Genomic DNA, 23,916 nt, shown 5'->3' on the forward strand with positions numbered 1-23,916 from the left:
TGGTCTGAGAAAGATGTGATAACTGTAGTGTGTGTGTATCCCCTGTTTCTGTATTCAAAACATAGCTGCTGTGTTGTCTGTCCCGAATAAGACAACTTTGCCTGTCAGGTGAACTAAGAAGGCTTTGAGCACCAAATGAATGACTTGAAGCTCTAGGTAGCTGATGAGTAGGTCTTGGTGTCTGGAGTCCCAGAGTCCCTGGATTGTGAGGTGCTGAAGGTAAGCACCCGCTTCCCCGGTGGGACACGTCCACTGTGAGAATGATCTGAGGAACAGGGTCAAGAAACAGCCACCCTTTTGAGGTTGTGTGTGTTCTACCACTGCAGAGAGTGATGAATGCATCTGTCTACCAACACTAGACCTTGTAACTGACCCTGTGACTGAGGCCACTAATTCACCAGATATTCTTGCAGGAGGTGCATGTGTAATCAGGTATGTGGTACTACTGAAATGCAGGACACAATCATGCCTAAGATGTGCTGAACTGTTCTGACTGTTCAGCGCCGATTAGGGAGAACCTGTTGCAGCAGGGTTGTGATGTTTTGAATCCTGATTGCATCTGGGTAGGCTAACCCTAGCTGTGTGTTGTGGATAGCCCCTAGATACTGCTGTATCTGAAGGTTCGAGGTGTGATTTCTTTAAGTTGATGGTAAACACCAACTGATGAAGATGAAGCGTAGTCTGGGTGTTGCAGGCACAGTGGAAGCATACTGGATTTGATGAGCCAGCGGTCCAGGTACTCTATCTGCCCAGATGTGCTGCAACTGCCAACAGACATTTGGTAAAGGCACAAGGGGTGGTAGTAACCCTGAATGGGAGCACCTTGAACTGGTAATGTTTTACCTGTATACCAAACCTGTGGTATTTGCAGGTAACTGGATGGTTTTGGATGAGAAAGTAAGCATCCTTTAAGTCTGGTGCAGACAAAGTCGTCCTGCTGTAGCAAAGGGATCACTCCCTGGAGAGATACCATATTAAAGTATTCTGATAGGACATAACAATTTAGTGGCCTGAGGTCTAAAATAGGTGAAGTAAAATGGGAATTAGAAAGTATAAAGATTATAACCCTGTGCCTTTCTGATGAAGAGGGACTGGCTCTATGCCCCCTTTGTGAATGAGAGCCTGTACTTCTTGATTTAGCAAATTTAAATATTCTATGGAAAGTTTGTGTTTGCGAGGTGGGATGTTTTGAGGTGTTCCAATGAGCGCCAGACAAAAACTCACTGGTCTGTTAAGGTTTTTCAAGTGAGGAAGAAATGCTGTTGACATTCCCCAGGAGGTGTTAGATGGTCGGGGGAATGAGAAGAGAGTCACTGTTTGGAAGTGGAAGGGGTGGCATGAGTAGAGCCACCCTTTTTAAGGCCCTTCGAGTCGTTTCCCCTACATGAACCTCAATAATATCCCTTTGTAGAGGTTTGATGTTGTTGCCTATAGGAGCAGGAGGTTTCAACTTGGCTTTGGATGATAGGCCCGAGGGCGGAGCATTCTTAGCAAATGGTTGGTGCCTAACATGGCCTGTCACCAGAGTAGCCTAGAAGCCGTATTTTGGGTCAGTACTGAAAGTGTTTTGGTGGGCTGGACATGAGCATGTGTACTCACTACAGGCTGTCCTGAAGTAAGATCTTCTATCTGTCTGTTGAGCTTGGTTTCTGAGTCTGCTTCAAAGTCTGGTACGGAAAAAGCCTCTTCCTCTGCTGCAGAGGCCTCGTGCAGTTCTTCCTCCTGTCTGACATTATGGTGACCAAAGATGTCAGGTGTCTCCCATAGGTCTTTGCACTGTATTTCTTTCTGACATGCCCGACCCTCCCGCAATGTTTTCTTTGACCAAAAGGGTCAACAGGTCTCACAGTTCTGCTCGTCATGGTTTTGAGGCAGACACAGGTTACAAACGTGATGAAGGTCATTTCTTGTGGCAGCTGGGACAGAACCGAAATGGAGTCTGTTCCATTAGCAATGCATTTTCAATCAAATCCGATGAGATGAGAAAGAAAAGCCCAAACAGGCAAGGCCCGAAGGCCATGAGTGGAGAGCGTTGAATTGATGGATGACTATTTTCTTCAGCTTTTGAATGCAGAACGTGAACGAAAACAATACAGATTATAGATGTTAACAATAGCCCGAAGGGAGCATAAAAATAGTCTCGAACTGGAACACCGAAGATCACGTCTGAAAACGATGGTGGAAAGAAAAGAATCTAACAATGGAGTCCCTGTTGATGCACAGTATCACCGAGATGAGGGGTCACTTTACCTCATGACTCCAGAAGCTTCTTTGAAGAAAAACAACTTGCACACATCCAGACCCAGCACTAGATAGCAGGAGTATGCAGAGCATGTGTATCTACAGCCAAACATGCCAACAAACAAGTTGTTTCAATACAGAGAATGCACCTGCGTGAACTATGCATAGTTTGGCATTGAATGCAGAAACATTGAACAGTGCACTTTTCAATACACATAATCTCTTCTTTTAAACTGAAGATTCTTGATTATTAGTTTTTTTGTACCCACCCAGTGTTCGCTTTTCTGAGCTCAATATTATTGGCTTATGACAAACAATAAAAAGCTAGTCCCAGGCCACCACAAATGATGGTGTGGGTTGCACCCCTTATTTTCAACAGCATTTTTTTTAACCTCATGGTCAATTTACAAAGCTAATATACTATTAGGCATGTCAATCAATCAAAAAAAATTGTATAGCGGGCTACTCACCCGTGAGGGTCTCAAGGCGCTGGGGGAGGGGAAACAGGGGGGGGGGGGAGGGGTAGAACAACCATGTCTTGAGGTTCTTTCTGAAGACCAGTAGGTCTTTGGTTTTGCGAAGGTCGGTGGGGAGGGAGTTCCAGGTTTTGGGGGCGAATGTCGGACTATTCTTTTTACAGGGATATAAAGTTTTCTTGAATATGCCCAACATAATGAGTTTAGGAATAATGGTATTTGTGGAACTCAGTCTTGATTCACCATACGATTGTGTGATTCAAATTACATTTTTTAACTTGTTCTTTCTTGTAAGCCAAAAATGGAAAGAAATTCAATTTCTATTAATAAATGCTTTATTAGTCTATGTTCCCACACTTCGCCTGATAAAATCATTAGTGTGACTGGGCCTATCACCTGCAACAGGAACGACCACAAAACGCAACAAATAAAAATCAAGGTTTAACCTTCACCCATTCTGGCAATGTGGGTGGCTGCAGTATTTGGACCCAGCTAGCACCAAGGAAGCCTACCAAACCCTGATATTTCTGAAAACTATCCCCCTTGGGTGTCCAAGTGTGGTCTGACTTCCGTGGATCCCATTATATTTTCTTATGCAGAATTCCCTGTAAACAAACATTTTGCTAAAACCATGAACTTTCTTCACATTCAAGTATGATAAAGTTCTGTCATTTGCAGAGGTACCCAAAATTCCTACGACCCAGCAGTCCCACACTTCTCCAGATCAAAACGATACTGAACTGAACCAGTCGTCTGTGACAGAAAAAAAACTAGACTCTTTCCCCCAGGTGTCAGAAAGTATTGATCCCTTTGGCCATAGTCACCTATGGCCAAAGGGATCAGGGATAACATACCACAATCAGCCCCCTCTCATCAGAAATACTGTTGTGGACTCTACAGGAGGAGGGGTCAGGCAGGATGACTAGCTGGGCCACCCCAACCCATCCTATTTTCATTTATAAACAATATTTCCTGGCTCTAGCCAGTTTCCTTCCCCAGGGGGGCAGGGGGAGAGCAGGAGAGAAGACAGACTGCTGTGGTCTTTAGGGGTGAGGATATTACTCACAGCTTAGGTGGGCCATCTCCAGCCCTACAAAGGTGGGCAAGTCTTGGGGTAAGCCCCCTTAATCGGGCCCCCACCAGGGAAAGAAAAACATTTGGACTTTGAATCCCCCTTCCTCAGCCATTGTTCTGCTAAACTGTCATTCACATTTTGCTTCCATCCACCACTGCATACAGTATGGAGTAATGGGTCAAGCCCACTTCAGCCACTGTCTACCTTGCCCTCATCACTTGTGCATATCCAGCTAGGATGTAGGGGACATCAATGCCAGGGCTTTTAGGCCAATTGCTCACATTTTTTATTTACTATTTAATTTTTTCACTTAAAAATTTTGAATTTCTATTGCACTTTTGCAAAAAGAAAAAGCGCACTTCTACCAGATAGACCAACTAGCTATAGGAATGCAAGAAAAAGGCTCTGGCTGCTTTAGCTTACTTACCAATAATAAAGAACAAACATATAGGCTCTAAAGGACAAGGTGAAAAAACAAAGAGCAGAGACTCATAACTGGAGGTATGAAGGAGCCATTTCAGAAGCTGAAAAATATCCAATGATAATCTTGAGAACTTTACTTACAGGAAGTAAAGTAGCACCAGTGTCGGGAGTAAAGCACAGGGAGCAAAGGAAGGTCACACGTAAGAGCAGCCTTGCTCCACAAATGTAGCAATATCAGTTAAAAACATGGCGTCTTACACTTTCCACAAAATTTGACACGTTTAACATAGTTAGGTGCCAAAGCATGTCAACTGTTAACCCAATAGTTTGAAAAAGGAATTTCGTTCAAAGTTTGTACTCAGCCATGCCCGAATCAACAGATTTAGTAACATGAAGAAGAAGAAACACCTCTTTCAGCCGATGGCTGATCAGAAGCAGAGTTGCCCAATGTTCTCTGAGCAAACTCATGCCAACATATCAATACGAAGGCAGGAGTTGTATTTATGTCACTTAACTTTGAAGCCCACATTTGTTCCTTTAAATTTACAGCAGGCAGTTATATATATATATTTATGCAGTGCATGCTTTCTATTTTTTTAATTTTATTTATTTATTTTTTTACAAAATGCAGTGAACCAAAAATCCACATTTCTGGGTAATAGAGACTAAACTGCCTCACAAATTAATTTGAGGAATAAGTAATAAGTATTGAGTCATCAGTTTTTGATACTTACAATTCTCTGAACTGTAAACTCGTATATTCTCTTCCCTGCATGTGCACGAAAGAATTTCCTGTACTCCCTTCGCACCTTGAAAATGAAGCAAAGAAAAGTTAAGTGTCTCAGAAGGATACTTAACGACGAAACTCCTGGAGGTGATATTTTCCGAAATGTAAAAACCTAACCTAATCCAGGTGTGCTGTAAGAAAGACCAAAAGAAGATTAATAAGCAATTTAACGGTGAAGACTTAAATAATGTTATTTTACTGAAATGTAAAGCCTCCAATAAATCTATTGAAAATGGCATGTATAATATATTTTCTCTAAGTGTGCTTTGACCTTGAGAAATAAGTAAAAAAAATATGGAAGTAACGTGGTATATTGCATCCTACATTTTAACTTTAAAGTGAGTAGTACAAATTATGAGATTTTATCAAGCAATACTACACAACAACAACAAAAAAAAAAAAATATATATATATATATATATATATATATATATATATATATATATATATATATATATACACACACACCCTTGAGTCATACATGCATGAAAATTAATTTTGATTGGAAAAACCTGTGAGTGAGAGTATATTATTTATTGAACTGCGCCAACATAAGAAAAAGCATTTACTTCTGGCCTGATAGTAATGGTATAACATGATAAATAATTATGTTGATCTGAGATTTATTGAGAAAGATAATTAGCAAAACAGAGCAAAAAGAAATATGGTAATTACTTTCTGTTAAGGTTTTTCATATGGAAAGGTATTTATGATATGCTTGTTTGTAAATCTGCATCCAGTATTGTCGATGCTTTAACAATGTACATGGGTAAAGTACTGTGAAGATCAAAATTGACCACAACTTATTAGAGTGACATTCAAGGGTACAGAAAGTTACTTTGCGAGTTGAAAATTGGTCACTCTGATTATGTATTTTTTGTTTGATTTGGAAATATAGGGATTCATGACTAAAGTTATAGCATTGTAAGTAAAAGATCAAAAGTAAAAAAAAAACATATCTAATGTAGATTAACATCTTTCTTTGCAAACAGCCCGTCCCATATTTCTATTTTTTTCATAAGCCTGTACAGGACTTTGAATGGGTAAATACCCTTCAGTGTAAGAAAAATAAGATGGCATTTAGATGATGAACTGCCACCAAGTGAGTTGTACATGATGTGAAGTGTTTTAAGGTTTAGTGCCCCAGAGTTCATCAGTGAGTGAAGCACAGGAAAAAGTTTAGAAGGTGTATGGTAAAGATTACTGTGAACTCTATCAGGCCAAAAAAAAAGATGCTCTCTCTTAAGGACGTTATTACACAGATATAATCTCGCCATGGAGCTATGCCAATGTTTCGATATTTAAAACCAAGCTTCATAAGGGTTAGTTAAGGGGAGAGAGTGCAGTACTTGTCTGGAATTCGTAGTGGAAGCCTGTTTGAAAGCAAGACTGTGTGGCAGACCATGCCAGTGCCATATCTTATTTTTCTCTTTGAAGTCTTCATCTTTAAACCGTACTGATTGTGACCAACAAATGCAAAGCATCCTCAAGGTTGCCTTAGTATTCAGACTATGATGCAATGAGAATCCATAGTCATGGTTCACAAACCCAAAGATACTTTTCCAATTGAAAATATTGAGTATTCTAGTATAAATAGAAGTTCCATGACAAAACGTGCAAGTATGTTTGAGAAATCGAAGTTCCAGAGAGGCACACAATCAATGATAGAGTCTTTGTTAATGGAGGAAGACACACTACTGATTTTGCAACACATAGGAGTGGATCAGAAGTACCTTAAGTCCAAGCCAGTAAGACCAAATGACTGCAACTGCATGCTTACGCCTAGCCTCTTCCTTCAAGCGCCTCAATTCCCTCCGAGCCTAAAACGTTTAGATAGTAAATAAAGAGATAGCCCGATGCGGATAGCAAAACGCCCGGAAAAGGATTCCCCAAAACAGAATAATTGTTTCCAGAATATAATGGAAGTAAAGAACAAAATCAGAACAAAATTAACAATTGAACACCCCTCATAAATCAATGGTGATTAAACAATTGTAAAATGGTTAGTATTTTCAAATACAAAAACAAAAATAATGATCAAAGGCGTGCACTGATCTGTAAATTGGCTGTGAATGGCATTAGAACAAAGTAAATAGTATACATTTCTTTTATTTCTCTTCTTTCCTGGTTAAAACCAAATATTTCATTATATAACCCCTTTGCTTGTATTAAAGTACAAGCAGAGCTAAGTAGTAACCTTCTGTTACAAAGAATTAAAATGACGTGAGAACGTGTTACTCACCTATTATTTTCAGTACTTTACAAAATACTTTCACAAAGTGTGGAAATCGAGCTGCCTCAAGGATGGTATAAGAAAATATGGCAAAACTACAGGTATAGAGCTCAACAGGTAACAGCTCATCAACGTTCCACAAACCTTTCAGAACTTTATGAAACAGTAAAATCAATCTTAGATTAACTCTATTGGATTCCAAGGAAAGCTTGTTTTAAGATGGGGAACACACTCTACTGAAAACTATAAGTGAAAGGTTTTCAACACTATTCTACAGTGTCTGAGATCAAGGCACTGCTTCAATTGTCATGGTACGAGAGTTGAAGGGAGTGCCAACTCCCAAGCACCTACAATAATATAGAAGGCTGCAAAGCTTCACCTTAATTCTAGAAGCCTGTTCAGATACTGCATTGTGATAGAACACTTCCTATTACCCCTGAAAGAGGTACTTATCACAGGGGGAAGAGATCTGAATACTGTCTGCATGGCCTACATTACCACTGTAAGAATTAGGCATGGTACTCATTCTTTAAGCATCTGAAACAATTGGGATGAGCAAGAAGACATCTGTGAGAGTGCAGATAATATATTAGTTAATAGAGAGGCTTCCATTAGTGATGATTGGCTGGACAACCTTCATGTGTAGAAATGCCACTTTGGGTTTTCTTAAGCAGATAAGATGTCTGAGAAGTTCAGACTCTTGACAGATGTCTTTGGATACAGAGTATGAGATTGTCTCCCATTGTACACTGTTCACCATCAATGGCTGACATGTTGTGCTTGATTTTGGTGCACTTTTGTCTTTTCGTGGATTCATGATTAGAGCTTTGGCAGAACACAGAATGATGTGAATGGAATTGATAAGTGTAGGGTTCTCTCATTTTGTTATTTCTGTCTTCAATGGAGCAACTGAACCATTCATTTAGCAAAACTGAATTTAGGTTTTCAGGATTTACAAAATATGTTGCTTAAAGAGCAGACTAACTGAATGCAATGTGTGTAACCAGCAAGCAGAACATCCCTTCATCATCAGTGTGCACCATTTCTCTATGACTTTGGCAGGTGATGCCTGTAAAGATGAACAGGTCACGAATAAAGCCAATAGGAAAGCAATTCACCATGACATGGCTAGCAACATTAGCACTGTAGTTAAACAACAAAGATAAGAGAAGATACACATCTTAGAATGAATTTAGAGACACGCAGAAAACACAACTTTTTAAAAATGAATCTCAAAAAGCTTTATGTAAGTCTAAATCGTCCAACAAATAAAATTAAAAAACAAAAAGGTAGATGGAGTTGAGTTTTGTCAGTCACTCCTTCCTGAAATTATATAATACATCTCGATGTACTGGTGGTGATGCAGTGCCGCGTTACAGTTCCACTGACATAGTGGCACTCGAAATTGTGAACATATATGTATCACTGTTAAATTTCACCATAAATGATTTTACTGAGCAAATTCCCCATCTATTGTAGAATTAAATATTTAACAAGGGTAATCAATCTATGAATTTGTTATCCCCTCTAAGCGCACCTTCTTATGCATGCAGACAAAAATGCAAAAATAAGGTTGTGTCATCAGTCAATTTGTGATAGTGAAACGAACTTTAGTCCTTATGGGTCATCAGTTTAATTTCTAAGGTAGCCATGGGACACTTTGAAGAGGATATTGGTCAAACTGAGTGGATATGGCTTCACTTCCAGACCTAAGGGTACAATAGCTTTGATACTTCTATTGTACTGACTGAATTATTCTGTCACACTTGAAAGAAAAACATTTTAACCAGTGCTTAATTTGTAAAAGAATAAGTACAACAATGCAAAAACGATTGATAACAAAACCTTGGTGGAATAAGTAAAGCGAGAAATGTTAAAATTAAGCAAACACCTATATGTACCTGCAAAAGTTATCAGCTTTGTTCAAAGGTGCAGCTATTCTACATACTTTAAATCAATGTGAGCATTCAAGTCCATTGAGAGACTGAGCGAAGATACTGGAAATCTGTACATTGTCACTATATTCTAAGATTCAATGAGGTTGCACATTCTGTATCAGCTCCACCAGGGCAGCAGATCAGGTGTGTGCTGCAGTGGCTCAGTGCACAACTTGTAGATGTATTGTAACCCCACAATCCCTTATCGCTCCCATTTTATAACTCAAGAGTGAAGCAATAAAAAACAAGCTGCATACACAGAGTTACTACCTCCACTTTCCTCACTCAAAGCCTCCTCATGCCTCACCCAGTTGTGGCCTTCTTCTACATCCTGGCATCACTTTGCTTGGTCTACTATTCAGATTTATCACTGTCCATGTTTGAAATCTACAGCCTTTCTTTTACTGTTAAACCTGGCAGCTTCTTTCATGGCTTGTTGTGTCATTGTGTTAAGCACTGTAGCCAGCCCATCTTTTTCTTCACACATAAATCCTTGACTTGATGCTCATTTCTCACTATTGTTCTACTTTCAACTAAAATGAACCCTTGTGGTGTGAGACACGTAACGTGTGGCACTAGCATGACAATGTGAGTGTTTCAGTACTTCAGAGGGGCCACGCTGAAGTAGCTCACTGCAGATTCTGACATTATGCATTTCTACTGTGGCAGAGGAACCAATAATGAAATGAGACGTGATCAGTTATTACAAAAGCTTGCTATGGCAGACTTAATCGTGTTTTGTTTGGCAGTCAATACAATCTACATGCCAAGTTGGAAGAAAAATAAATACGCTGGAGTAGCTGCACTACTTTATGAATGTACAAAACAAACATTTGTTAGCTTCCCTCATCACAGTCTCAATTACATTGGAATTCTAGTTTGGCTCTTTTACATTGTGATTCTTACTTTCTGGATTATTGGGCTCTGTTGGCCTTTATCACAATTGTTTTATTTTTTCCTTTTTTCATAGACCTCACACTCCTTTCTTGAGGCACCACCTTTTCAATCAATACATTTCCTGTGATCTCATTTTCTCTTTAGACCTACATTTAAATTTCCTTGCCATCATCATCAAGGCTGTCCTATCATTCCTAATGATTTCCACATCAACGTGGTTTCCAGTCTACTGGCCCTGTTCTGGATACCTGGCCGGCTTCTCTCAATTCACTGTAAAATGACATGATTTCTTTTATGCTGCTGTATGCCTTTTGAACGTCCTTTCCACTAACTGCCACTTAGCGCCTCTATGTACAAACTAAGAATATATCCATTCCTTTTTCCTTTCTTTCTCACAACCCTCCCAATACACACTACAGTCACCAATAACATTTCAACCATAATCTTATTTGACCTCCTCTTTCCTCTACATCTGCTAAAACTCCTGCTACATTCCGCAGGGACTTTTTGCTTTTACCTTCACTTGTCTTCAGGACTCTGCAGCAAACTTTGCTTTTTTGATCACATCAGTTCTTTTGTTACCCAAGACTTTTCACCAGTAACCATTCTCTGCACACACTAGCTTCAAATGCATATTTTCCAATTTCAAACCTACTATTAACACCTTGGATAAAAGTGAATACTGAAATTAGGTTATTAGTAACTCAGGATTTTCATGGATGGAAAATTCTACTATAATACTATTCCATTTATTGCACAAAAGAAACAACCAAGTCTTGATATGCAAACCTCACCAAGGAAAAGTGACAGATGAAGTAAATCAAGGAGAAGGAGAATTACAAACCATAATGGATACCGGACGGAAATTGCATACTACGGCACATTGATTTCAAGCTTGCATTTTTTTCTACCCACAAGTTTTCTTAACAGGTTTAATAAAAACATGTGTTTATAACTCACATCTAGCCAGATCGAGAAAGGTCCGAGTGTGGTTTGAGTGTGCGACTTTGTTCACTCTTGTGCTTCTAGGGAACTCAGGTTTCATAATATCCCCATTTCTAGACACTAAATACCAAAAGTCCTAAATTGGGAGATAGAATCATCTTTTCAGGCCAAATTACTGAATCGTCCCAAACTAGAGACAGGCTTATTTTCTTTGCAGAGTTATTGTAATGAATTTAATTTAACAGCTTACTTTTATTTTAGCAGTTTCCTGTGCTTGCAATCATCAGGTCACAAAGGATAATATATTTCAGTAGTTTGGGCAGTATACTACTGTTGGAAAATGGGTTATTGGTAAGGGCAGGTAGGTACCTACACTTAGCAATAGGCCACTAACCTCCACTTAGGTCCAGTTAGGTCTCAGTAAATTAAACCCAGCTCAACCCTTGGTAGCTTGGCAACGAGCGACAAGGCTTAACTTAGGAGACAGAGTGTAAAGCATTCAAATATCACAAAACAATAATTAAATAAAACACAGGAAACAGTTAAAAAATCCAAAACCAATTTATAAAAATAGATTATATTTTTAGCTTTAAAATGACACAAACAAATAAAATCAGATAAGGGGAACCAGAGATATGAATTTTTAAAGAATTATTGTTTACTAGCGCCTAGAAACAAAAAGCACCAATCTGGTCATCTGGTCACACCTCGACCGGGGCAAAGTCAAAGTTTAAGGCCGACCGCCATGGAGCCCTCCTCGGCTACAGCTCGCGGGAGGTCTCGGTCAAAAGTTTACCTTCAGAATTAGTCTATTTTCTGAATATTTTCTTCACTGGGACGAACCTGCCAGTCCAATCCGACCTCCTGGAACTCTTCTCTGGATACGCGTCGAGGGAGCCTTCTGTGGAGATTTTTTACCTTCGGACTCGTTTTTTCAAGATGAAAATCCTTCGACCGGGGCAAACCTGGATCTTGATCCAACGTCCCTGGAACCCTCCTCGGATACGCTGGCTGGGAAGTCCCAGTCAATTTTCTACGTTCGGACTTAGTCTCTTTTTTTTTTTTCACTGGGACGAACCTGCAAATCAGGCCGGGTCGCGGTTGAGGCAAGCCGGCTAGAGTTGCCGTGGCCGGTCGGTCCCTCTATGGAGCTTTTTTTTCCAAAAGTACTCCAAACTTCTGGGTCTTCTCCAAGATGTTCTTTTAAGGTTCTTTTGGGGTCCAGAGCTCATCCCAAAGGTCCAGAAGCTCTGAGATGACCCTCGGGGGTGTGGACTACAACTCCCAGAATGCACCTGGCGCAACTCCTTTTTGGCCACTGGGCAGTGGTCAGCTGGTTGATTTCTTCAGGAGTTGGTGCAGGGGACTCTGGTTAGCAATTTTTCACCTGTAGCAAATAGGGAGTCCCTCCTTGAACCAGTTGAAGCCAGGCAAAGTCCTTCTTGCGGTGAAGCCCAAGTGTGCAGCTGGTGCAGTCCTTCTGAGTGCAGGTTCCAGGTGCAGGCCAGGGGTCCAGCAGGGCTGTCCTTCTGAAGTTCTTTCCGGTAGGGATCTGGTAGGGAACTCAGGTGTGGGTGCAGGTCTGCCAGTTTTATCCTTGCTCCTGGGTGAAAAACAGGGGGGCCCTGATTCTCCAATCAGGTGCAGGGTCCTTCCCCCTGCGATGACCCCTTCCTGGGAAGTGTGGCAAAAATCAATCCCAGGAGGCAACATTCATCAAAAATCCAACATGGCTGAAAATGATTTTTGGAGGTTACATCTGGCTGAGCCCACCCACTGGTGGGACTAAAAATCATAAACACACCCCTCTCCTGCCCTCTCCTAATCTAATCAAGGGGGCACCTAGTTGTCTGGGGTTGCTCCAAATGTCCTTCTCTGCCTTTGAAGACCAGTTTGGCAGCCCTCCCCCTTCCTGCCTCACCATCTGCTGAGGGGAGATTCCCTCCCACAGGCACATCCCTTTGTGTGAAGCCAGCAAAAACAATGCAGGGCTGAAATTGGCAACTTTTCAGAAAGTTAAAAACTTTTTACCTGAACAAGTTATATTAAATCCAACAACTGGAAGTTGTGGGATTTATTATAACAATTAATTTTGATACCAAACTCTTTGTATCTGTCATTTAAGGGGACTTTTAAAATTAAAATAAAGCCTCCCCATTCTAGCCTATGAAGGCCATTCACTACAATGAGGTAAAAACAAATTTGGCTGTTTTTACCTCACCAGGGCTTTTAAAACTACTTTTATAAGGTCCCTGCTAATAGTTACATGGCACCAAGCCCTAGGGGAACAAAGGGCACACCTTAGGGGTGACATATGTAAAAATAAGGTAGTTTAAGACTTTGGAACTACTTTTAATTCCAAAGTAGAATTTGCATACAACTTTAATTTAAAAGCAGCCAGCAAGGCAGGCCTGCCTTTAAAATGACACTGGGCACCTCTCAGCAGTGCATCTATGGGTGCACTACCTAGGCTGTGGTCCCTAAACCTACATGCCCTACCATATACAAGGGACTTGTAGGTAGGTTGACTTAGCCAATTATAATTATCCTAATTTGCATATTGATTTTACACAGAGCACAGGCCCTGGGATTGGTTAGCAGTACCCAGGCACCATTAGAGTCAGGAAAACACCAGCAAAAAGTGGAAAATGGGGGCAACAAGTTAGGGGACCTCTGCAATCAGCCCTGTTCTCACAACTACTTTTTGGGGTGCAGCTAAAACTAAGTTGCCTACGGTTGGTTCCTGTCAGTGATGCCACAAATGAGCTAAAACATTTCACCAAAATCATTATCTGCATTGAATTCATGCAACTCAAGGTACGTAATCAACCTAATGGACACAGTCACTGTCCGAGCAAGAAACACATCAGCAACTCACTTATGTGACAGCGCACATAAAACATTAATTGAGAATAACTGCCTAAGACGGTGTTTAGGCATCCGTTTCTCAAATTACACTCTTCAAATGTCAGAAATGTCCTACGCTAGAATTGCACCTACATTTGGAGCACACTTATGACTTTCAAGGGATTCACAAAGGATCGGAGCATTGCGATCAACATCAAAAAAACTTGAAAGCATATGCTAATGCCAAAACCAAAGGACAATCTCTTTATCCCTTTCTCTGTTGAAATGCTTCCAAAGAGGAGAACCTATAGAAGACTGTGATATTACTCCCTCGACTTAGACCAGAGGTTGTACTTCAGCTCCTCTTCTAACAAGTGGATCTGTGTCCTCCTCTGATACCAGGAAGAAGTAGACAGATGCATAGATGGATATGTTTCCATCTTGGCTGGAATGCTATTTAGGGCTATGGTTCTTAACCTGCTGACTTCTGTAAACTCACACCTAATAATTTCTGGAACCCGAGGATCCCCACTGAATCATTACTGGAATCTGGGAACACCCACTGAGTCATTACTGGGGCCTCGGTCTAAGTGTTGTTGATGATCTGAACAGCAAAACAATACACAAAATATACAAGTAAATGCATTCATCAAACATATACAGAAATGATGAAATAGTATAATCAATTCACAAATATACAAAGAAATCCACATGTTTGATTTCCGTGGAAAGCTAGGAGCTTTTGTGAATTCAATTTAGGCCATTTATTGTCCATAGTACAATCAGTTTGATGCACTGGCACTCCCACAATTCAATATACTACTGACTTACGTTTTAGCCTCTACTTTCAAATTACTTCACATTTACAGTGCGTCCTAAAATGTTCAATTTCTATCTTTATTTTTATACAATATTAATCTGTTAATATAATTTAATTTTCTGAGCAGTTGCACACCCACTGAGTAGGCATCATTGACCCTCAGGGGTTCACCGGACCACAAGTTAATAACCACTGATTTGGTGTGTAAAGGACAATTTAGCTAAACGAGGCTCCAACAGCCCATCCAGCAGATGTTCAAGAATACCTACGCAATTGTTGTCAAGTGCAAAGTGGGGTCATACAAGATTACAAGTAATACTGTCGAGGATAAAGGTGAAATACTTGCGTATTTAAAACACTAAGCAATATCCATTGCACTGTCAACAGGGATTACATTGTAAATGTTCCAAAGGAGGGTTTAGTCTGCCAAGTAGCTACAGAAGTAATCATATGGCTATAAAAGTGTTTTACTAAATCTTCCTTGGCAAAGGCAAATCATCAACATTTGTTTCCAAGGCGCAAGGGAATTTGAACAGCAAAGAAAAAGCTAATGTTGAAATGCCAAGCTGCCAAGGACAGCACAAGTTTAGAAATGTTTGTCAAAACAGCTCTCCAAAATCCCCACATTTTTCCATACTCGAGGCTAACTTGGTGAGCGGAACAGATATGTTAAAGCAGCATTAGAACACACCAGGCCAAACAATAAGATTACTCAGTGGAAAAACTCAGAGCTGGCACGTGGCCTCTAACTTCCAAAAACAAATGTTGACCCCGATCTATAAATATCTACAGCTCCCTTGCTTTTTGTAGCGAGATGATGTCATACCGCCCCAGGAGGACAAAATTCCAGTGTCTATAGGCAGGCCTAAGCATGCCAAGAATGAATGGTATTAACCTGTAAACAGTTTTATTAGTTCGACAACCGGATGTTTAAGTGAGGAATTCAGTAATGATTAAGTAAAAATGCACACACACACACACAAAACATATACATACACACATATATGTATAAATAAATGTATATAAAACATAAGAAGGTTAAAGATACGGTATTGTTATGTGACAATGTCAGTGAAAAAATACTATTCTAAACAAAACCGCTGAAATTCACCAGTTATTGTAATCTCAACTGTCTCGCACCGCAGCCATACAGTGTTATTAGTGGTGTAATTTTAGATGTTGCAGTGATATCATAGAACATGCCATGAGTGATGTAATACGTGAGATACAGCGTGAGGCAGTCAAATGTTCTAAGCCACAGCTTCAGACTTAAACGAATTCCATTGCAAGTGGTCCTCCCTGGAGGAATTATTTATTTTAAGGCATAGACTTGAGTGGCAACTTAACAGTAGGTGGATGCAAGAGCCTCTCCTGCAAATTGGAAGTAAAAGCGTCAGCAGTGCTATCTTATGTAGACCAACATAAGGAGAGAGTGGCCACTAAAGCCTGTAAGACCTGGATGCGGAAAACACAGTCTGCAGCTGTAAAAAGCAGATATAGCAAGTGAAAGCAAAAAGCACACATTAAGCTGGATATGCTGCATGCATTTCACCAGTCAATAACATTTACACAGACGAATCCAATTATATTTCGCATTTTAAAATAAATCCATCAGTGTAGTTTAACATTTTCCTATGGCTGCCCTTAGAACGTGTCTTAACAGTTTAGTTTCTGTGAAGCACTATCGTGTCTCAGAGTGCTGGTGTAGTGGGGGTGTCCGGAATCATCAGAAAGTCTGTCGGCTTCGAAGTATATTTGGATTAATAAATGATTATTTTTCCATTATGGAGGTAAACTAACCCGTCATGCAGCAAAGACACGTGAACTAATGTCACTGACGAGCTGCGTGACACAATAGAGGAAACGTACGCTGCTGTGTGCCACAACGAAAACGACACCGTCTTGTAATGTCCTTCACTGGCAGACACCTCAACAGTATAAATCCGCCAAAAGCAGCCAGATTCACACCGAGGTGTTTTCTAGTAACGACGGGATTAATGTCTACAAATAGGTTAGGTTCCTGAACAAGTGGAAACCGTTTAACCTCCTTTAACTTGGGGACAATTTTCCGACCCCACTCTAATGCTTTAGAGTCTCGTGCAGGTACATAAAACGACAGTTATATTTGGGCCACAATTAAAATTATGATATTAAGCCTTTTTTCATGTCTACTATTTTCTATTAGCATTGCCACTAACTCATTCACACCAGGTTTAAAGATGAAGGTTCCAAACTAGCTGTGTAGCTGTAACAACCTACCATCTTACCTTCATCCCTAATGCGCCCAAGTAGTCTTTGTTTACAGTGTTTAGGCCGTTGATGCTCAGAAACCCATCAAGCTGCAGATCTTATGATTCTCACAGAGATAAACCCGGTATTATATGAGATTGCATAGATCTCCAAAGATCTTAAAATTAAGGAGACTCCAGGGAATAGCTTCACTTAACCCCACTGGACAGGCAGTGGTCATTTCAGGCTACCCCGTCTAAAGAGGCATAGCACATGGAAAATACTATATTGCAAATAGGCTGAGAGTTTTGCACGCATTCCACTCATCATGTTTGTGCTTTCCTCAATGAACTATCTGCACACAACACAAAGCCAGTTCAGTGTCATGGAGCAGATGGGGTGACTTAATATATATGGAATAATGAGTGTTAATATTGTGAACTATATATGCATAGATTTTGCATATTATATTCACAAACACATAAACACGTGCATACCTCTATCATTAGGGTTACCCTTAGCTGATACCCAACATCTTTACACTGGTGAGATTGGTCTTTGCAAAATGAAGATCGGCCCGAGGACAACACTGAAGCATTTCTCGCTTCTTCCACTTCTGTCTCCAGTTAGAGCAGGACCCTGCAGGATGTCAATGACTTGCAGCAAGAATCCAACACAGAGAAAAGAGTTAGGTTCCCAGTAGCCCTTTCTAAGAGATAAGATGGAAACCTCCATCTCTTTGGAACAGGGAAACTGCAATCTGGTTTGAAGGAGTTATATACGTTTGAAGAGCATTGAAGCGGATTAGTAGTAGGATGCTGCCAAACTCGGATACTGGAAATGTGAGCTAGAGCTTCCCTGCACATCACTAAACACCTTCTTCGAGACACCAGAGTGCTGGTAATTATAGAATGTGGAGAGTAGCCAACTATGTCTTAGCAGCAAATAATCCTCAAAGCCTGGATGCTTTTGACAACTTACCTAGGTAGAAGCCACCAACTAGCCCAGAGAGTACAGTGATACTGCCAATGCCTTGACATCCTCCTTTCGCTACTAGAGACCAGACAAGGGCTGCCCAAATAAATCTACATCATCAAGTGCATGCGAGCAGAGAATAGACACTGCCTGAGGAGCACAATTCTCTTTGTTCCACCTTTTGTTCTGACTGACCTGTTGATCCGGACCTTCTTGGAGAGGTCTTGCACCTAGTTGGCCTGCACACTACCCAGAGAGAGAACAACATCAGTGACTATTGTGGGCCCTTTCTGTCCTATGGCATAGCGCACCTGGAGTCCGACTGCACCCTCTGAGCTGTGGAATCACAGATCCTGCAACTCCAGGAATCCCAGGTTGCAAGATATCTCCATTCAAGGTACCAACTGCTAAACCCTAAACAAGAAGATCGTTTCATTTTTGGAGGCCACTTTATTCACTTTCCTTGGCAGGGTTACAGTATCAATACTTTTCAATGCCACTATCTTTTTTTTTGTTTTAATCCTAGTGCTTTTCAGTGTTGGGAATTGGTAGAATCATAAATTGTAATCATTGTCAACTCAATGTGGTCATGACAATTTTAAGATTACAAACCCTGTATAATCAATTATAGGTTTAACCACGACTGCACTGTGTTGCCCATTTGCAAGAGTGTTTCTGTGTTCAAGGCCATTGTGTGAACATTAAAGGTGTATAGAATAAATTTTAAGTAGATAGAGCTGGACCATTCCTTTTGGGGCGTGGCTAACAATTACTAAGGCAGGTCCTTGCCTGTAATAGCAAAATCGAGTTAAAACGATGCACTGGAAAGCGACGAAGAGTGATTAGAAGCACTTCTATCCATGGCAAATGACAGAGGTTTGCCCTTCACTCATGGAAACCAGAGAAAAAAAGCTTCTAAGTCACATGATAACTACAAATACTCTAACACTGATCAGCAAGTACATTATTTTCTCTGAGCTTCCTTGGGAACTGAGAAACAAAAAATCCAACATATTTGCATGCATGCATACATTAGCCTAGCAGATCTCTTAGACTATTGGATTCGACTTTTTAAAACTTATTAGAAGGGGATGATTTTCCCTTCCCAAAAATACATAATTCAATGTCAGGCGAGCTTTGGGATGACAGGATACATATCACCTCACTGTCAATGTAACTAAAATGTACACAATATGGACAAAATGGGGTTTCGGCTTCTTCGATGGCCGTGGATGACTGCAAATATGTCAGTGGAAATTAAAACCATATTTTTTTTTATTTTTTATGGATCTAAGGCCACACACTGAAAACCTTAAGCATTTTGCCAACGCTAGGTCGTGTCTATAGCTGGAAGTGACATCCTTGTGCTCTCCAGAAAACCCCACTCTTTGTAAAGAGGAGATAAAAAGACGAAAAATCACTAGAAACTCAAACATATGTAGGCTATGGCTGTTACGTGGTTGAACTGATTTAGATACCACTGATACCACTGGCACTCGAGTATTGCTTTGCTAGCATCCTAATGTGATTATTCCATGCTTGAACATGTGAACAAAGTCATTAATATGCTGCTTAAGAACAAATGTGAAACACACAAAAGAGCTGGAATTACTTATGCGATCACCAAAGTAGAAGTGCATCATAACACTTTACTTTAGGAAGGGAGAGGTAGATGCAATGAGCATTGTAACAGAGACACACAAAGGCTGAAGTTTCAATCTACACCAGAGTAAGACAGATGTCTGTATGCACCCAGGTTTTGCTTCTCATGTTCAGAATGGAATGGTTTTAGAGGTTCCTTAGGTCTGCAGATGAACTGGCTCGAGGAGCACAGAGGAGCACAAATGAGCAGGCGCCTCACCAATCATTTGTAATGCCTATATGTTACATGCCAGTATTTTGGGGGTATCCAAAGAAGACCCAAGAGGGCCAATTCCACGCCAGATTTTCAGGCTATCTGCACAAGATGAATCCATTTATAATTATTATATAACATTCAATTAATTTACAAAGTAAGAGGTTATTCTGAAAACCCAGCAGGGACCCAGCTCTCCTGGACTTGAAAGACATATTTGGATGCAACCTTGCCTTATCAGAGGACTAGGGCGAACATTTGCAAACCCATTCAACAGCAACAGAGGCAGGGTAAGGTGCAACGCAGAGGTCATATCTATCAAGCATAGGCTCACGTACACTAGTGCTAAAGAAGCCATCGGTCTACATGTGGCCTAGAAACATCACAATATGATTCATGCATCTGAAAATAAATAACGCAGGAAAGTAAACCCTCTACCTTTGGAACATGGATGGGCGGATTGTCAAGCCTAACAAACATATATAGCTCTACAAATGATAAATACTGGATACATGTGGCATAACTAATCACCAGGCTAGAAAACGTTGTTGTGCTCAGCATGATGCTTTTATGTTGCCAGGTCAAACCTAGAGAATACAAGTTGATTCGAGAAAATTAACAGTTTTAAGAATTATTGTGTTAGCAACATTTTTGGGGATACCATAAATTCAATTATCTACAATGTTTTGTATAATTTAAGTCCACCAATAAAAGTGGTTTTGATATATCTGCAACACACTGCACAAAAGTACTTCAACCAATGCTCTGAGGTCACTGGTTGATGGAGAAAGGGTCAATTTCAAAGACCGGCAAGGCTCAGATGGAAGATGACCCTTCTGTCAACATGCCCTATTCCAGGGGTCTCTAACGTTTTCTGTAGCAAGAGCAACTTCTGATAAGTGAAAATCATTGTGAGCTACAGAAGGCTACACAACTCGCACATTATTACCAGACACCCTGATGCCCTGATTTGTCGACTTCAAGCCTAATGCGCATGGAGACAGATACCATGGTATGAACAAAATACTTTGACTAGGGGCACTATGAGAGGGCTGTCATGTGTGTCAGTGACACAGTACATACCTTTGGCCATATGTGGCACTTTTACACGTATATACACAAGCATAACCATTGTTTTAAAATGAGAAATTAAAAGTTAAAAAGGTTCATAACGTGAAACTTTTTTCTGCACTTTCAATTTCTTTCATTTAAAAAAATGACTTTTTCAGTTATATATATGGCACAGTGTTCAACTGGCTACTGAGAGCAAGAGGCCTGCTGTTTGAAAATGCAACACTTCGAAAAAGAATTGAGAAAATTAAAATTAAAAATGAACTTAATTATAAGGTAACTTTTTATTTTTGATTTTCTCTGGTTTGAATGCATTGAGAAACGTCATTTTGTTCTCACCTCCAGTACGGAGTTGACAAGGACTTATTTAGAAGGTAAGGATCTTAGTGCTTCAATTCTACACATCTGTGCCCTGGGTCATAAATCTGACTCCAGTACTGCTCCTCATCTGCAGCCTGATAATGTGAAATTCATTTTTTTTTTTTTTTTTAAACAGCCTTTCTTTAACTTGAAAAGGAAAAAAGTGACCCTGTGCTTATTTAAAAATGAACTCCAGGCTGTGAGCTATGCAGAAGGAGTCTTGGAGCTACTGGTAGCTCACAATCGACTGGCTGGGGACACCTGCTCTATTCAGGAGACAAATGCCTTTGAAATTAATCATGGAGGCTATAGGAGGAAACACTCTCAGAGAAACCCTGACATTTGTTAAAAACAGTTTCACAGGTCTGTCCAAGAAGTTGGCTGCGGTTTCCAAGCACCCAGCATTTATCGCCTGTCTCTGAGACGATAATAGCAAAACAATAAGGGTGAATGCTATTTGGTGTATTTCATCTTGCCATGTGGATGATTATTTTCAGTTGTTCAAATGGTAGTTGCAGGGTTTTAGTATTTGTTTCACTCAATACACCACACACCTTTGACAATTATTCTTTGGTAACTTTTTCAATGTTAGGCACTTGAATGGATGTATAATGCCCTACGCCCTTTGAATAACAATATTTTCGGGTGTCTTGGGAAATCTTGTACATTAAAACATGTACTGAAGCTCAGAATTCATCTAAGACAACTGCTAAAATAGTAGATGAAATTTTGCTTTTATTACAATGGACCCTTTAAAAAAAACTATTAAAATAAACATTTCCAGAAATTTTCCAGTCACTTCAAATGATAAAATTGGCAAAGATTTACCACTTAAAGACAAATGGTGATAGGATGAGACAGGTGTAGGAACACTCACTGCAGGTTTGTCAAAACAGCTGTGCATACACTTAGAATAAAGATGCAGCTTATTCATTTTAACGCTATACGACTAGTCTCTCTATATATTGCTATAACTATCCTCCAGTTTTGTCATTTTTTACAGGTACCTTTAATCTTTAAATATGGTTCCATGTCTCTCAAATTCTTATTTAAATATAGAAATAAAACAAAAATTGATAAAGGTTTACGCTTTTGGCATCACTTACTCTTTTAGACATAAAGCTGGTTGTAATCAAAATAACCATCTGTAGTAACTTAAGTGTTGGTAAGTATCATGAAAATATTCTTCAAGTTCTTAGGACTGGTCTAGTCTTTAACCAGATATTCACTTACAGCTGGACCTGAAAAGTCTAAAAGAAACGGTGACCCAAAAACGTCCACATTTGTCAGATATGTCTGGTCTTTGATGTGGGTTTTCCAATAATATGTACCAGAAACTAATTGAAAATGACAGCAGATCACATTTTTTTCTACCCCACCAGAATTCTTATTTTCCCCAAGATTTGCTTCGCATTTATCAACAGGAATTTCACTTGAGCAAAGTATTTCAGATTGATGTACTAGTACCTTAGTGAAAATCAATTGGGTAAACGTCCTTGCAACATACATTCAGGTACAATTGCCAGCTACAAAGACGACGGCACATTTAATGTTTAACTCTCAAAAGGAAGCCATTAAAGTAATTTCCCAAACTGTATAATTGCAGTCTTTAGCGGGCTACATACAAACATACAAATGTTCAGCAGGTCAACGTTTCCAATACATTATCAACCTGTTAGCATAGCTCTGACAAGACGTTTAAAGTGACCACAAGGCACCATGATGAACACACAATATGGGACCGGCTAATGAGAAGACCAGCAATGCCGTCAATTTCTGGATGTGCTTTCATCCAGAGATTGCATGAAGTTCAGTTCAGTAGAGAAACAAGTCACACCAAAATAAATTAAAAAATCATTTTAACACGTTGCAGAAGGAAAATGTTACTTAGCAGTAGACATCTGTTTGTGGTATGCAGTGCTGTAGATTCACATGCTATTCATAGGCTTGCCATCTAGTGTTGGGTTTGGAGTAATACAACTTGTTTTTGTTCGAAGAAGGCTTTCGAGTCACGGGATCGAGTGACTCCTCTCGGTGATACTGCTCATGGGCATTGAGTCCTTTGTTAGATTGTTTGTCCGCAGGCAGGAGAGTGAAGTAGTGAAAGGAGTATAGTAGGATATAAAAGATGTCCATGCACTGTATTTATATATGAATACACACACACACAAATATAAAAATTAAATTGCAATCTGTACACACTTCTGGGGAGGAGGGAGGGCACATATGAATCTACAGCACTACATGCCATGAACAGATGTCTACTGGTAACATTTTTTGTTCGATGGCATGTGTAGCTGTTGATACATATTATGTGCATAGACTATAAAGCCGTCCCTCCATAAAGCGGTGGCTAGTGTGTAGGGGTTGCAATTGCTTGAAAAAGTGTTTTAAGTAAAGCTTGTCCAACATTTGCCTGTTGTCTGGCAAAGACGTCTATACAATAATGTTTAGAAAAAGTGTGAGGGCAGACCATGTTGCTGCTTTACAAATGTCTGCCATTGGTATGTTGCCTAGAAAAGCCACAGATACACCTTTTTCCGAGCTGAATGTGGTCTAGGTGGTACAGGTAATTGTCTTTTAGCTTTAGTATAGGAAGTTTGAATGCATTTGACTGTCCATCTTGCTGTAGTTGTTTTAGATACTGGGTCTCCTTTGTGTGGTAATGAGAAAGCCACAAAAAGTTGTGTTGTTTTCCTAAAATGTACTCTTCTGACTATCTAGTACATAGGAACTCTTGACATC

General features: G+C 40.0%; 1 protein-coding gene across 3 annotated transcripts in view; it reads right to left on the minus strand.

Annotated features, from left to right (window-relative positions):
- The window catches only part of MYO1B (myosin IB), a 678,894-nt gene that overhangs the window by 170,712 nt on the left and 484,266 nt on the right, over positions 1 to 23,916 (minus strand). For 2 of the 3 annotated variants that reach the window (XM_069225874.1, XM_069225873.1), the window contains 2 exons: positions 6,736 to 6,822; positions 4,950 to 5,024 (listed from right to left, as the gene is read on the minus strand). In XM_069225874.1, coding sequence (XP_069081975.1) covers positions 4,950 to 5,024; positions 6,736 to 6,822 — 162 coding nt within the window. The remainder of the gene's footprint in view (positions 1 to 4,949; positions 5,025 to 6,735; positions 6,823 to 23,916) is intronic. The other variant, XM_069225875.1, reaches the window with a different exon arrangement.

This window comes from Pleurodeles waltl, chromosome 3_1, assembly GCF_031143425.1.
Source record: "Pleurodeles waltl isolate 20211129_DDA chromosome 3_1, aPleWal1.hap1.20221129, whole genome shotgun sequence".
Classification (NCBI taxonomy): domain Eukaryota; kingdom Metazoa; phylum Chordata; class Amphibia; order Caudata; family Salamandridae; genus Pleurodeles; species Pleurodeles waltl.